Raw genomic sequence first — 14,877 nt, forward strand, 5'->3', positions numbered from 1 at the left:
ATAACATACAAAAAGTTTCTTAAAACTATTAACGATTACATTGTAACACCGATGACAGTGAATAAACATAATTTTATATTTTGACAACACATTTATGACATTTAAAGAAAACTATTCACAACTGTTCATATATATGTCTGCTATTTTTGACAAATACGTTTGATGGCCAATATCTACCGGTGGAATGTTTCATCCAGAGAGCATTTAGTTTCTTTTGTTTTCTCATAAGTATATACAGTGACACCAATGACATAAAAATATTGCCCACCATCTTTTGAATACGGAAAATATTTACAAGATTCCTTCTTTAGTGAATAAGTAGCCATCAGTACGTATTACATTAAAGGTATTCAGTGTTATGTCTTCTGTTATATATTTTAACAGTGAATGTTATGTATAGTGTTATGCTAGGGACAGGTAACACCAGTGACATTTTACACTAATCTCGAATAAAATATCTATCAAAGCTGATCACCAGAGGGGAAAAAAATGCTATGACAGGCTGATATTATCAATAAGGTATCGCTAAAGACAACAAATTATGTTTTGTGATATATAAATAAAAAAGAAATTGTGCAGGGGCATAAAAGTGACACTTTCTGTAGAATGACCCATGTATGTATGTATGTATGTATGTATGTATGTATGTATGTATATGCATAATTATGTATGTGTGTGTTTGTGTGTGTATATATATGTACGTATGTTTATATATATATATATATATATATATATATATATATATATATATATATATATATATATATTCAAATGAAGCTTTTTATCGGTGTGCCGCTAGAGTGCTCTATACTGTTACAGTAGATCGGTTACACATATAATAATAACTTGGATATATTACACTTTGACTTCCATGGTTTATTTACATACAATACTGTTTCGTACAGGTCGCGATGTTTGTGCGAACCTGCACTCTTCAGTGCATAAACCAGAGTGATTTGTATGGAACATTAATTACAGCAACGTGTCTCTTCTAATCATGTTAAATTACTCGAGAGGTATTTGTTTTTATGTCTACTTTTGCTGACCAGTTCGTTTCGCTTATTCAAGGACGCCGTTTTAGGATTGCAAATAATAAAGACCTTCTCGCAAATACAAAGGCCGCAACGCTTCGACGCGTTCGAATAGTGTGGAGCACGGCATAGAATTTTCCAACTGATTGCGTACTCAAGATTGTTCTCTTTCAAGTGCCAGATATGTTTACTGACTTCTGTTTCGTTGCGCTTCGTGCTGTGATTAAAAGAGGCCTTGTGGTTAGAATACCTCGCCTTGAAATCGGTCGCCGTTAACCCTACATAGGTCTCTGTTTTATCCCCACAGGTCACTATGGCTTGGTACATAATGTTCTTAGCGAGACATTCGCCTCCAAGTGGGCACACTGTGTTTTTAGGGCAGCTGCACTTTTTTTCTCTTTCGGTCTTTCTGTGGTTTCCCAGTTTCCTTTTGTTGTCGCTGTCAATAATTCGCGCCACATTAGGCATGCAGCTATATGACAGCTTGACTGTATTTCTGCTAAAGATCTTATGCATCTTATTGGATGGGGGGAAACACTTGTCGATAATTTTTAGGAACTCTTTCCCCACATTGGTCTTCACATTTCGGTCATAGGGTGGATTGTACCATATAATGTTTCGCTTTCGGTTCCTCTTCACTGCTCTAGGTTGGTCTTGTACGTAGTGTAACTTATAACTGTGTCCGCTTTCATCCAACGCTTTCTGGTATACGGGGGCGGCCTTATTGAATTCGATCTCATGCGAAGATATTTCCGATAGGCGTTTATTGATACCCTCCGGGATGTTTTTTAGAACGGTGGGTAGATGGTTGGAATCAGTGTTTACATTCTGCAAGGTGTTATTAGGTTTCATATATGGCCTGTATTGTCCTGAGTTCGAATCAAGTGTTACGTCTAAAAAGTTGATTACTTTCTTGTTGGCTTCGATAGTGATGCTCAACTCGTTTTCCTTGAAGATCGTACAGATATCTTTTTTTATCCTTTCCATTTTTCTCGGTGGTTCCTTAAAAAACCCCAACCCATCTTCCTTGTAAAGGCCGATAGACGCGCCGTACTTGGTTTTCAAGAGAAATAACATGTAGCACTGAAGAGTGCAAGGTTCGCACAAACATCGCGACCTGTACGAAACAGTATTGTATGTAAATAAACCATGGAAGTCAAAGTGTAATATGTCCAAGTTATTATTATACGTATATGTATATACATGTATATATATATATATATATATATATATATATATATATATATATATATATATATATATATATGTAATCTGTACTATAAATGTTTGTGTATTTTTTCTTTTTCAGATCAACATGGAATCAACAACACAATCAACTTAATTATTGTCCATCACTGACATACCTGTATCTGTATCTTGACATTCATCTTATTCAAAGACTGTTTGATGCACATCCCATTTACATCATGAGCAAAAGAGTCAAGAATTTGTTATTGAAGACTTTCATTCAGGTACATCAAAACCTCCGCATCATCGGCATTTCGGTGACCGTGCGCATGATCCTGTGGCTAAAGATTCTTCAGTTTCTCCATTCAGACCCACAATTATGCCGTCCACTTCAGGTTCTCCTGGTCACAGGGTCAGTCAGTGGACGCTGGACATGTCTGAAGACAGTAAGTCTTTCAGACTCGACGAGATCCACGATGGTGAGACTCGAGCTCCACCAGAGTCAGAAAGAAAACGATTGAAAAAGGGATCCTCAAACGAAGAAGCACGTCCACATCACCAGCATATTGAGATGACTCCTACAGTAGCCAGTGTTTCCCCGAGCCCAAGGCACGACAAGCATCTCGAGTCGGTGTTGATAATGCCACCAAGTGCACCTCGAGCACCCAGGTACGAGATGCTTGACGATTATCAGCCACCTGATAAACATAAATTATCGAAGATTCCTAAACGAAAAAAGCACAAAAAACGATCGTCGAGGAATCGTATAGGAGAACAAGGAGATGGCGTTCATACTCCCAGTGAACACAAAGAGAGCAAACATGGAGTTGACGACTCAGAAGCGAGGAGGTTGAAGAAGAAGAATTGGAAACCAGCTAGTGAATCGCTTAACAGCACGGCTACTTACACGATAGAAAAAGGAGTAGATAATCCGGTGTATACGGCAGACAGTCGTAAGAATTCTGGTGCTAAAGGGGCAGATACGTATTCACTTCACAGCACGAAAATCAGCTTTTTGGAGAGCTTCAGAATAGAGCTAAGCAGCTCGAAAAGAGATATGCGGACAAAGACAATGCCAGATGAAGTAAGACTTTAAAATGTGAATCATTTTTAATAGTGTACCATTGGTACAAATTTCGTAATTATGAGCTTAGACAAATGGCTCAGTTATTGATATATTGAAGCAATATATCATATTAGCATGGTTTTATCTGAGAAATTTTACTTTATACATTACATATATTTTATATAGCACTGGCTTAAACTTTCGCTCAAGTAAAAAAAAAAAATTGAATTTTAACTTAAATAGTTAAATCTAGTTGAGCGTGTGAGAAAGCGTGTGAGAGAGTGTGAGTGAGTGTGTGTGTATGAGCGTGTGAGAGAGAGTGTGTGTGTGTGAGAGAGAGAGAGAGAGTGTGTGTGTGTGTGTGAGAGAGAGAGAGAGAGAGAGAGAGAGAGAGAGAGAGAGAGAGAGAGAGAGAGAGAGAGAGAGAGAGAGTGTGTGTGTGTGCGTGTGTGTGTGTGTGTGTGTCTGAGCGTGTGTGAGTGTCTAAGTGTGTATGAGTGAGACTCTCTCTCTCTCTCTCTCTCTCTCTCTCTCTCTCTCTCACACACACACACACACACACACACACACAGACACGCTCAGACACACACTCTCTCTCACACACACACAGAAAGTGTGTGTGTATGTGTGTCTGAGCATGTCTGAGAATGAGAGTGTGTTTGTGTGAGAGAGTGAGAGAGAGTGTGTGTGTGTGCGTGTGAGCGCGTGCGAGTGTGTGTGTGTGTGTGTGTGTGAGCGTGTGAGAGAGCGTGTGTGTGTGCGTACATGCTTGCGTGTCTGTGTGTATTTGAGTGTGTGCCTGTGTGTGTGCCTGTGTGTGTGTGTGTGCGTGCGCGCGCGCTTTTGGCAGATTGGTAATGACATATCTTCACCATATTCAAACATTAAATATCAGTTGCAGATTTGGTGAACAGCAGCTTAAACCCTGCTATACTGTGCTGTACTTGTACATGTATACATATATGTATATCATTTTTGTATAACATACTATTTTTCAGGGCAAGATCGCAAACTTCATTAGCAGTAACATTTTTCAAAGAGAATGCAACCGGTATGCAAGTAATGGTAAATCAGGAAGGTAATAATTTATAGAGTGTATAATGTTCACATATTTGATTAATTAACAGCCAAGTTAAAGGCAACTTGCAAAAACAAAACTTTAAAAATATTTAGCTACATTGTAGTTTACATAGATATACTGAATTATTACCCATATGGTTGAAAATATCTTGGTATATATCAAAGTGATACTCCCACTAGAACGCCAAGTGGGACCTAACACTTTGTGATGTCACACGATGACGTCATTGATTGGCACACTACAATCTTACAGGAACGTCAACTAAACGAGTTGAGTGATACAGATTATGGATAATAAATAGTATATTAAACTCATCACCATTTCATGTTTATGTCACTTGTGAAATAATTTTCATTGTCACATGTTATACCTCGTGACAATTAATAATTACTTCACTCACGACATAAACATGATACGAAATGGAAGCTTGTTTAATATCCTTTAAATATGTGAGATATTTATAATCTGCTGCATCACACCATACTGTATCTTTGTTAATGTACTTCATCCATTAACCATCCCAATCATATCCATAACCTTCACCCCAATAGTAAATTATGAGTAAATAATGGTGAATTATGATTACATAATTATAGTGAATTATGAGTAAATAATAATGATATATATGATGTAATGTTGATGGAGTATTTGAAATTAACGTTAGTTTTGCTGATGATATGTCACTTCTTTGTCTATCTATTTCTGCTATAAGGAAACCGTTTACCATTTGCGAGAAATTTGTAAATGAAAATAGTATATATAATACAACGCCAGCTGTTTGTATGCATATTAATCAGAAACACTGAACTTGGCCAATAAGTAACCTTCAGTATATACAGCTGAATCCAGTTGACTCGAACCGTCGGTGCTCGAGAAAGTGTTCGACCCACCGGGTAGTTCAACCTAACCATTCGATTAACAATGTGTACGTGTAACTCAGGACTTCGTTTTTGGTTCGAGCGTTGCAGTGTATGCGACCCTTCGTGTTCGACACAACGAGATTCTACTGTATACATACATATTTTTACACCAAGCCCTCTTTCCCCCCCCCCCCCCCCCCCCCGCCCACCCATATATTCAAACTGTTTTGAAGGTGTGATATATATACATGTATTACGAAACTGAAACTTTTAAAATTCTTTTATCATGTTTGTTTTTGTTTTTAGTAATGCCTGTCAGTGTGGTCGTGAGGGTCAGTGGCACTTGGATAAAGGTTTAGAGTGCAAACGTGATACGGATCATGAATCCTGGCACAAAAACACATACACTAAGACTATGCCCTGTGATTCATTCGGGGCGATCTACTTTAAAGGTTTCGGTCATGACACTGACTCTCCTGTAAGCTTTGTCTTTTTTTTAGAGTGTTTTTACTTTGTCAGTATTTATGTTTTATATTTACTAATACAATTAAACTTTGTTCATATTCAAAATAACAGGTAATAATAGAGCTCAAACTTATTTCTTACAAATATATTATTTACAGCAATTTTGAAATGTTTTAGTCATAGGCAAAACACTCACAGATGGTAATTTTGAGACTGTCTACAGCAATTTTAAATGCATATAACCTTTGCAACAAATATGATTTTTTTATTTATTAATTCATCCAACAGTAATAACTTTTAACTAGAAGCAAAAAACAAACTGTCATTGGTAAAGTCCCTGACCTACAGCCGTTCATATCGCATAGACAGCAGTTAGCATCTTTAAGTTCAACAGGCTGGTAGGTACTGGGTTCGGATCCCAGTTGAGGCATGGGATTTTTAATCGAGATACCGACTCCCAAACCCTGAGTGAGTGCTCCGCAAGGCTCAATGGGTAGGTGTAAACCACTTGCACCGACCAGTGATCCATAACTGGTTCAACAAAGGCCATGGTTTGTGCTATCCTGCCTGTGGGAAGCGCAAATAAAAGATCCCTTGCTGCCTGTCGTAAAAAGAGTAGCCTATGTGGCGACAGCGGGTTTCCTCTAAAAAAAACAGTGTCAGAATGACCATATGTTTGACGTCCAATAGCCGATGATAAGATAAAAAAATCAATGTGCTCTAGCGGCGTCGTTAAATAAAACAAACTTTACTTTAAGTTCAAGCCCTGTAATAACTGTCATGAAAATTATGTTACATGTAGGCCAGTTTTATGACCGTAAGTTCAAGCCCTGTAATAACTGTTGTGAAAATTATGTTACATAGGCCAGTTTTATGACCTTAAGTTCAAGCCCTAGCTGTAATAACTGTCGTGGAAATTATGTTACATGTAGGCCAATTTTATGACCTTAAGTTCAAGCCCTGTTGTGATAACTGGCACATATAATGGCGCCAACACTAGTTTTATTCCCAAGGTCAAGGTTGTTACATATTGTAATAGATGTCAGCACAATCGGATACTACTATCTATATGACACCTGTAATAACTGTAATGAAAATTATGTTACAAATATTGGCTAGTTTTATGACCTTAAGTTCAAGCCCTGTAATCACTGTCGTGAAAATTGTTACATAGGCCAGTTTTATTACCTTAAGTTCAAGCCCTGTAAATAACTGTAGTGAAAATTGTTACATAGGCCAGTTTTATGACCTTAAGTTCAAGCCCTGTAAATACTGTAGTAAAAATTATGTTACATAGGCCAGTTTTATTACCTTAAGTTCAAGCCCTGTAATCACTGTCGTGAAAATTATGTTACATATAGGTCAGTTTTACAGGGCATAAAATTTGGCACAAACGATTTTGTCATTCGCCTGTCGATTATGCAAAACCAATATCAACATAACTGACGGATTGTTTGTGCAAAAGCTGTAATTATTCGTCAAAAAATCTTTAAACAAAATTATTACTGTTTTTGGATGAAAATAAGCCTACATTGCCAGTATGCGGAAGATACTATGTATCCATGTACTTTCGTTATGCATTAGCACACCACTGACATATTTACAATTTAAAGTAGTTTGCTGAAATTCTCAAAGTCCTGACGTCACGATATTCGATGCTTGAAACACGTCACAGAACCTTTATGGGTAGTTTCTTAGAATATTATATTATATACCGATACAATTTAATGACACTGATGAAAACAGATATGTTAAACAACTTATAGACAGGTGTCATGAAAATATCTCTCACCGCTATTCCAAGCCAATTGACAGTTCGACACTTGTATAAGTTCTTTCGGACTGAATCGTGTCTATTAATAGCAAACGCTATGTTAGTCTAGCGACTGTACTAGTGTCGGACAAAATGACCACTAATATTAGCTTTGTGACTGTCAAAGCATACCCGTACATAGCCTCAGCTGGCTCACGTGAAAGTACCTGTGCAGCTACCGTTAGATTGATTTAGTTTAAAACACATTTTGCCTGTCACAAGAGCATGTACCATGTATTACAAATATGCATCGTGATGCGCAAGATCTTGTGCCACCGTCGCGGGAAAATTGTGTTCTCGTTACTATGAATAGCATTTTAAAAGAATTTCTAATTTTTAACGAATCGAAAGTGACGTTAATAAATTTTGGTTAAATTATATCGAGGATTTAAAATGTTTAACAAATATCATCTACAGATAAATATTATACTTGTTTAAGCCTAAATTGAAATTGGTTAAATAATAAAATAATAATAATAATAAGTTTTCTCCAAAAGAGGTCAAAAACGATTTTGACACGGGTCGTTTTTCATGGGACAAACAAACCTAATTTTTATTTTCGCCTGGCAGCTTTTAAGTTAGTCCTAGCACACAAAAAGTATATTTTGGTATTTATGATAGGAGAAAAGCTACGAAAAAATCGCTCATTTGAATATCGTTACCCATTAACTTTTTCATTTGTATCTTAACTACTGAAGAAAATCGTTGGTTGTCTAAAAAATTCAAATTTTATGCCCTTTTTAGATATCCTCTGATCTGGATAATGATTTTTGGATGCATACACAGCCATGATTTCTACAACCATAGATCATAGCATATACTGTTTCCAAAAAAGGAAGGCTACTGTGCTAGTCTGAAGTAATTATTGGTTTTAAAATCTTATTTTACAGTATTTGTTAATGGGCTATTTGTTCTGAAGGTAGTAACTCTTTTTTCTTTTTTTTTAGTATGTGCGACTAGATAGTGACACTGACGCTAAAAATGTCTGGGAAATACTGACCAAGCATTGGCATCTTCCGATTCCAAAACTGCTCATCTCCGTTACGGGTGGTGCCAAACGTTTTGAGATGAACCCACGGCTAAAGAACATCCTGAAACAGGGCTTGTGTCACGCAGCCACCAGCACTGGTAAGTTAGACATGTTTTATTGTCAGCATAAAGTGAAGAATATTTTTGATAGAATTCCATTAAATCTATGAGATGTCAAGTTTAAAACAATTTATTCCTACAATTCGGTGGCATTACGCTGCCTTCATCGGGGAACTGTAATTCTATACCTAGTTATGTTATATTCATTTTTCATAGTACTTAGTAGCCGTTTACTATAATAGATGTAATCTATTTAAACTTTAAAACTTTTCCTGTTATGGGATTTTCGTGCAGTGTTGTATAAGATGTCAATTTGAGAAAAACATGTATGTTCCCAAGTGCCTATACATTCCTGTAGATACCAATTGTTTTAAGAAACACATAAAAGGATTTAATCCATAACTACTGTATATGTAGCCATGCACATCTATTAATGTTACAGTAGCCAATGCAATTTACCAGTTGCTGGCTTATGATGAGAATTAGCCAGGTAATTTGTTGTTTTTTAAATGTTTCAGGAGCTTGGATAATTACCGGTGGTACAGCGACAGGAATTATGCAGATTGTTGGAGAAGTTATCCATGAATACACCACGGCCAATGACGTTCAAGACCAAAAGCTGGTGGCTCTTGGGATAGCCACGTGGGGAATCATATCCAACAAACAAGCATTAGATGGAAAAGGCCGTGTGAGTTTGTAATGCATGTCTGGATGCATTCAGTAAATTATTTAATATTATATATCTTATGTTCAGATAGTTTTGAGAATGTAGGCGTAATTTTAAAACTAAAACAAATGCTGTACATGGGTAAAAAGAAAATGACATCATAAAACAAATATTGTTTGCTTAAAAATGTTATAGAGAGCAAAGTACTCGTCTCAAGTTTCTTGACATATGGTAACCTCAGTGACCATTTTTCATCTTTTGCTGCCAGTATGAGCTGTATAATATTATGACTTACGGTACCTTTGGAAATTAGTGGGAGTAGAGGTTTGATGTTACAGGTGGTGGTGATAAAATATCTATCGTAATATGTGGGTCATGATACGATATGTGATAAGTAAATTTATCCTATAACATACCCATAATATCCATGTCATAAACCCATTTGATATTTACCATGATTATTAATTTGGTTAAAGGAGACCGGACACCAAAAGACATGTAGTGTGTAATGGATTAAGTTAGCGTCAAAGACCGCATTACTCTAACGCCCGGCTCGCTGCGAGGCACCGGTCAGCTGCGCGTCTTAGGTTTGGGGTAAAAACAGAAGTGGGCGGGATTATGCATAGATCTGAACGAAAGCGAGGCAATACGTCATCGGTGAGAGTTACCAAGCAATACCGGTGTACGTGTTGATTTTTTGGTTGTGCCTTTTAGTCGTCTTTTCTTCTTTTTTTTTGTCTCCAGGTTTATCGGAAATTTAGTTTACAAGATAATTAGTGTTATTATATACCGTCGACGTAATTATATGATGGTTAACTGCGCAGTGTTTAACTGCAACAGTAACAGCAATGCATACCAAGAAACGGCCAACATCATGGTTTCGATTTCCAAAAAAATGAAAGTTGTTTTAAAACATGGACGCATTATTGTCGTCGAACGGGCTTTACACCAACTAAATACAGCAGGTTATGTGAAAATTAAAACAAGTATGTACTTAAGATATACATTAAATAAAGGTATTGCAATTTGTTCACATACGAATATTTAAACTTCACATTTATTTACCTATAATTACCAAATTAATTTTCACCGACAGCCCATAACGACTCCATACTAACGTCTCTTGATCTAGTTGGTTTGTTAACCTTATAACAAAACACCTTCAAAACGTGAATTATTACGTCAGTTAACAATGTTTATAGTCAGTTCAGTATATTGTCATTAAAATGAAAATGCTAACACTTTGGCAGGAACAACATATGTACTGTGGCCAGAAGGAATGATGGTTAATTAGTTTTAAAGCTAATGTCGATTATTAAAGCATAATAAAATTGTACTTTTCAATGCTTTCTGTATGTCATATTAAAAATACTCTACACCAAATAATTATTTTAATACCTACCCTGGGTTTCTGCCAGAGGGTGCGGAGGGTAAACTTACATGTATGTACTAAATAATCTCAGAAATTAATGTGTATATATATATAATGTTTTATTTTTTCGATAGATTATAGTAACATAATTGCTGTTTAAAATTTATAAAAGTGCATGAAATAAAATGTTCAATAAAAAACCCATTTCAAACCTATAACCACCCAATATACTCCTTTGAATATATTTAGTTTTTACAGGCCCGCAGGAACGACTTGGGGGGGGGGGGGGGGGGCACTGACGGACCGGGTATAAACTCTACATCAGATTTTGGTTACAATGACAAAACTTAATGTGATAAAGAAAAGCTCACAAGTGGAGGACACCCCCGCCCCCCCCCCCCCCCCCCCTCCAGTTCCTACGGGCCTGTTTTATTACGTACCCTCAAATTATTTTCTGGCAGAAAACCTGGTACCTTTGGCAGAGGTTGAAACAATTGGTCGTCTAATTTTCGACTGTTACCATAAAATAATATAATTAATCACTTTTGGCATCTAGCAATTTAAACCAAAATTAACAATAGTTACCACATGGAATAAGCATCATATATTATTTTGTTTTACCTGTAATATATTTTCATCAGGACTTCCTTCTTTCTCTATGAATGATTAAAGAAAATAACACTGGATATATTGTAATTATTTTTATTTTATTCCAATATATAACAAATGTGATTTATGTCAGTATGTGGAGCAAATTACCTGAAACAGTTGGTTTGAAATCATGATTACAAAATCCTAAAGATAAAAGGAACTGATTCCTAACCTCACCCTCTACTTAGTATCTACATTTGTATAGGCCTGTAGGAACGACATTTGAAGTGGGGGGGGGGGGGGGGGGGGGGGGGTGGAGGGGGAATACAGTCTCTAGTGAGGGATACAAAGTAGATTTTGATCTTTATATCATCTTTATTTATGCAAAGTAGTGAAAACTTAAAACATACATTTTCATCCTAGAGTGTGTGGTGGAGAACAAGCCCCTAGGCCCGCACCTCCCCAGTTCCTACGGGTCTGTTGTATTTTATATTAATAAATGCAAAGACTACATGATAATATTGTCGATAAGACATATTAGTTGTAAAGTGATTGTCAGTATGTGGCAACAGTATAATATTTCCCAACATTTCTGTTTTTCTGTACCCGGCTGTGGACAGTTTCGGCAGACTGGTAACACATTTTCTTAATAATTAAAAATACACGGTTTAACCAAACACATTAAAACTTGGAGGGTAACTAGTTAAGAGAACAAAGTTGTTTGTTAAATTATTATATCTTGCTTTGGTGAGGAGGGGACGCTTTTTTGCAAATTTGCGAAATCGGCCTATGGAATATCCACTGACGTGTCATATTTACATCTATGCTGAACAAGATTTATGATGAAATATTATTAAATTTTGTGTGCTTTTCTTCTAATTAGGTCCATTTGCTTCAGTTTACATTAAAAATGTCATAAAAAATTATGTTTTAAAAAATGCTTGTATGCTAGTCTATGACCGTGTGGCTTCCTTGTCTTCGTCGGCAGTTGATTCATCCGATTTTTCGTCTAAGACAACATTTCCTGGATTAGGGACAAAGTCTCTGATAAGTGGTTCAAACTAATACGGTTTGATGCCATTAGCACAAGCTGGACACAATTCTTCGTCACTCGAATCGCTAAGTTCGTCCATGCTGCTTGGTAGTTTCTACAGTTTTCCTCTCATCGATGACGTCACGGGTCTAGCTCGTCAATTGTCGACAGTTTTCGGCAAACATCGGAAATCGGCGAACCCCCCCCCCCCCCCCCCCCCCCCCCCCCCCCCCCCCCCCCCAACCAAGACTGGCACGCTTAACTTAGTCAATAATAATATAATAATATAAGGGGAGTAATATATAAGGGGAGCGCGGTAGTTGTGTGTTGTGGTTTATGACGGCAAACAATTCATTACGCCGTATATATGGTTTGGTGTCCGGTCTCCTTTAATAATGTTTTGCTGTCAATGGGTCATTTGTTTACAACCAACAAGATTTGTGTACCTGAGCATAATGTTTTGATGAGATTTATCATTTAGTTGAAGTGTGTTACGTCAAAGTACATTTGTGCTAATCGCGATGCAACTTCAGAACTTTGATTTACTAAATATTGAATTAAAATGTTATTTTAAAAGTGTTATATGATAAATTGAATTCACTACTCGTGTTTCTTTAATATGTAAAATCTTCTACTGCATGCTTCCTTGTACTTCCGGTCATGTAACTATAGCTTCCTTCTTTTTCTCTTCGCTGTTCGGTTCGGACGTCTTTTCTTTGGCTCTGTTTTTTAATGGATTCATACTTTGGGTTTTTGTAGTGATAATTTGTCGTTTGTTGGTGGTTTCATTTCCACCATTCTTGTTATATTTATCACTGTATTCTTTTGGCGTAAACACTTGTATTAGTGTTCATTTATACCAAAATTGTTTTTTCTGCTGGGTAACATCGTGTGATCGCCATTTGCAAAACATGGCGTCCTTGTTACCGGCTTTGTGTTTTTTATGGTTGTCTTATATTGTCGTCATTCGATCGTTGGCATCCACAGGCCTTCGTCAGTTTACATGGACCCCTGTAATGAACTGAAAGATTGCATCATTGGCTCACCGTTCGGTACCGTGATCGATCGAAGTGATACAGCGTCCAGGGTTCCACTGGCTACTGGTGGTACCGTCCACGGTCCGTGTCTCCGATTGCAGCCAGTACATTGGACCGTCCACACCGGTCAGCAGCTGATACGGCGTTCAGGGTTTACATCGGCTCCTGATGGGACTGTCCATGGTCCGTGTCTCCGATTGCAGCCAGCACATCGGACCGTCCACACCGGTTGGGAGCTGATACGGCATCCAGGGTTCCACCAGCTCTTGACAGGATCGTCCACGGTCCGTGTCTCCGATTGCAGCCAGTACATCGGATCGAATTGCCTGTGCCAGGTTACTGAGCGATTTTCCAGATGATGCGTTGTCTCCTTCCGTGTTAGAAGATCCGGATGCAGTGAACCACATGACTTTGAGGGATTGTCTCGCTGCAGTGTATGAGATGGTTTCCGTTTTGTCTGGGCTTCCATGGCACAATGAACGTATCCTGTCTTCAACCTGTCCTTCAACGGTGTGCCGCCGGCCTTGGATGACGCTTTTTCCGGCGGGACCAGGCGTCTTTCTAGAACTTACAGATCGGCATGTCCAGTTGATGGCTTCAGCTCAGCGTAGATGTCTGTACATGCTGTCCTATTTGATGTTTTCCTGGCGACCATAGCTCCTCAGGTGCAGGATGCCAGATGCTATGCCTTGTTCCAGCCGTCGGCTTCGATGTTGGTCTGCCTTACATCTTCCGTGATGTCGAAGTCCACTACCGTCGACCAGCTTGCCTGCAGCGATCTATTCTTGACTTTCTGCACAAGCCGGACATCTTGGCAAAACTGTGGTCTACATCCAAGCTGTTTGCTGTGAAGGGGTTCGACGTTACAAGCGTTCCGGGTTGATGATGAAGACAGTCTACTGGTCCGGTCACTTGTGTTGGGACCCCGTACAATGGTCCGTCTGTTGCTTGAGGAAGTTTCAGCGATATTTGGCAGATCGATCACTATATCCGCTGGTTCTGAAAGTCATCCAATTGCCATCACCACTGATGTTCACTGTTGTTACCGCCAGCCTTTCTGAACGATGCTCTCTAGCTTGCCTCTGCTGATGTCTCGCACCAGGTGGTGTGACGGTTGTGGATCCTAGCCAGTTGCTGTTTGTGTTGTTTTACTTCAACGTATATCGGGCATATAGGGTAGCGGGTTGCTACACTGTCGGTGGCTCTTGACTGTTTCACGGGATCACTGTTTCCGATGTCCTGGTTCCTGCATCACTCTACTACTGTTTCATGAAATACCATTGAAAGAGTAATTTTGACGTCAGTGCAATATTTGATGCACAGAGGTTGACTCCAGGTTCGGCGTATCCAGTTGTTTCTGAAATCATACATTCAGTACAATAACCAAGACTTGCTCATCTGGTTACCAGTCGTCCTGCAGTCCAGTCTCCGATGGTGGCAACGCCAGGCGAACGTCTTCGACGGAGTCTCTTTGCGGCCATTCCAGGCGACTCACCAACCTTCTGGAGATGTTGGCGGTGTACAATGCTATCCTCCACTGGCGTCAACAGTTGACTGGAGCGACTCTCATGGTGGCCACAGACA

At 38.4% G+C, this 14,877-nt stretch overlaps 1 protein-coding gene across 1 annotated transcript; it reads left to right on the forward strand.

The window, feature by feature from the left end:
- Nucleotides 1-2,369: 2,369 nt before the first annotated feature.
- LOC121379704 (transient receptor potential cation channel subfamily M member 2-like) lies at nucleotides 2,370-9,293 on the forward strand. Its single transcript, XM_041508355.1, has 5 exons — nucleotides 2,370-3,303; nucleotides 4,284-4,363; nucleotides 5,533-5,704; nucleotides 8,452-8,632; nucleotides 9,112-9,293. The coding sequence occupies exons 1-5, from the start codon at nucleotides 2,599-2,601 to the stop codon at nucleotides 9,291-9,293; spliced, it is 1,320 nt and encodes a 439-aa protein (XP_041364289.1). The 5' UTR covers nucleotides 2,370-2,598.
- The last annotated feature ends 5,584 nt before the right edge of the window (nucleotides 9,294-14,877 follow it).

Source organism: Gigantopelta aegis, chromosome 8 (genome assembly GCF_016097555.1).
Source record: "Gigantopelta aegis isolate Gae_Host chromosome 8, Gae_host_genome, whole genome shotgun sequence".
Classification (NCBI taxonomy): Eukaryota; Metazoa; Mollusca; class Gastropoda; order Neomphalida; family Peltospiridae; genus Gigantopelta; species Gigantopelta aegis.

Excerpts from the sequence above, each read along its gene's own strand:
- LOC121379704 (XM_041508355.1), top strand. The coding sequence starts at position 2,599 with ATGCCGTCCACTTCAGGTTCTCCTGGTCACAGGGTCAGTCAGTGGACG. Across the intron at positions 3,304-4,283 it reads CAAAGACAATGCCAGATGAA|GGCAAGATCGCAAACTTCAT; the intron begins GTAAGACTTTAA and ends ACTATTTTTCAG. Across the intron at positions 4,364-5,532 it reads AGTAATGGTAAATCAGGAAG|TAATGCCTGTCAGTGTGGTC; the intron begins GTAATAATTTAT and ends TTTTGTTTTTAG.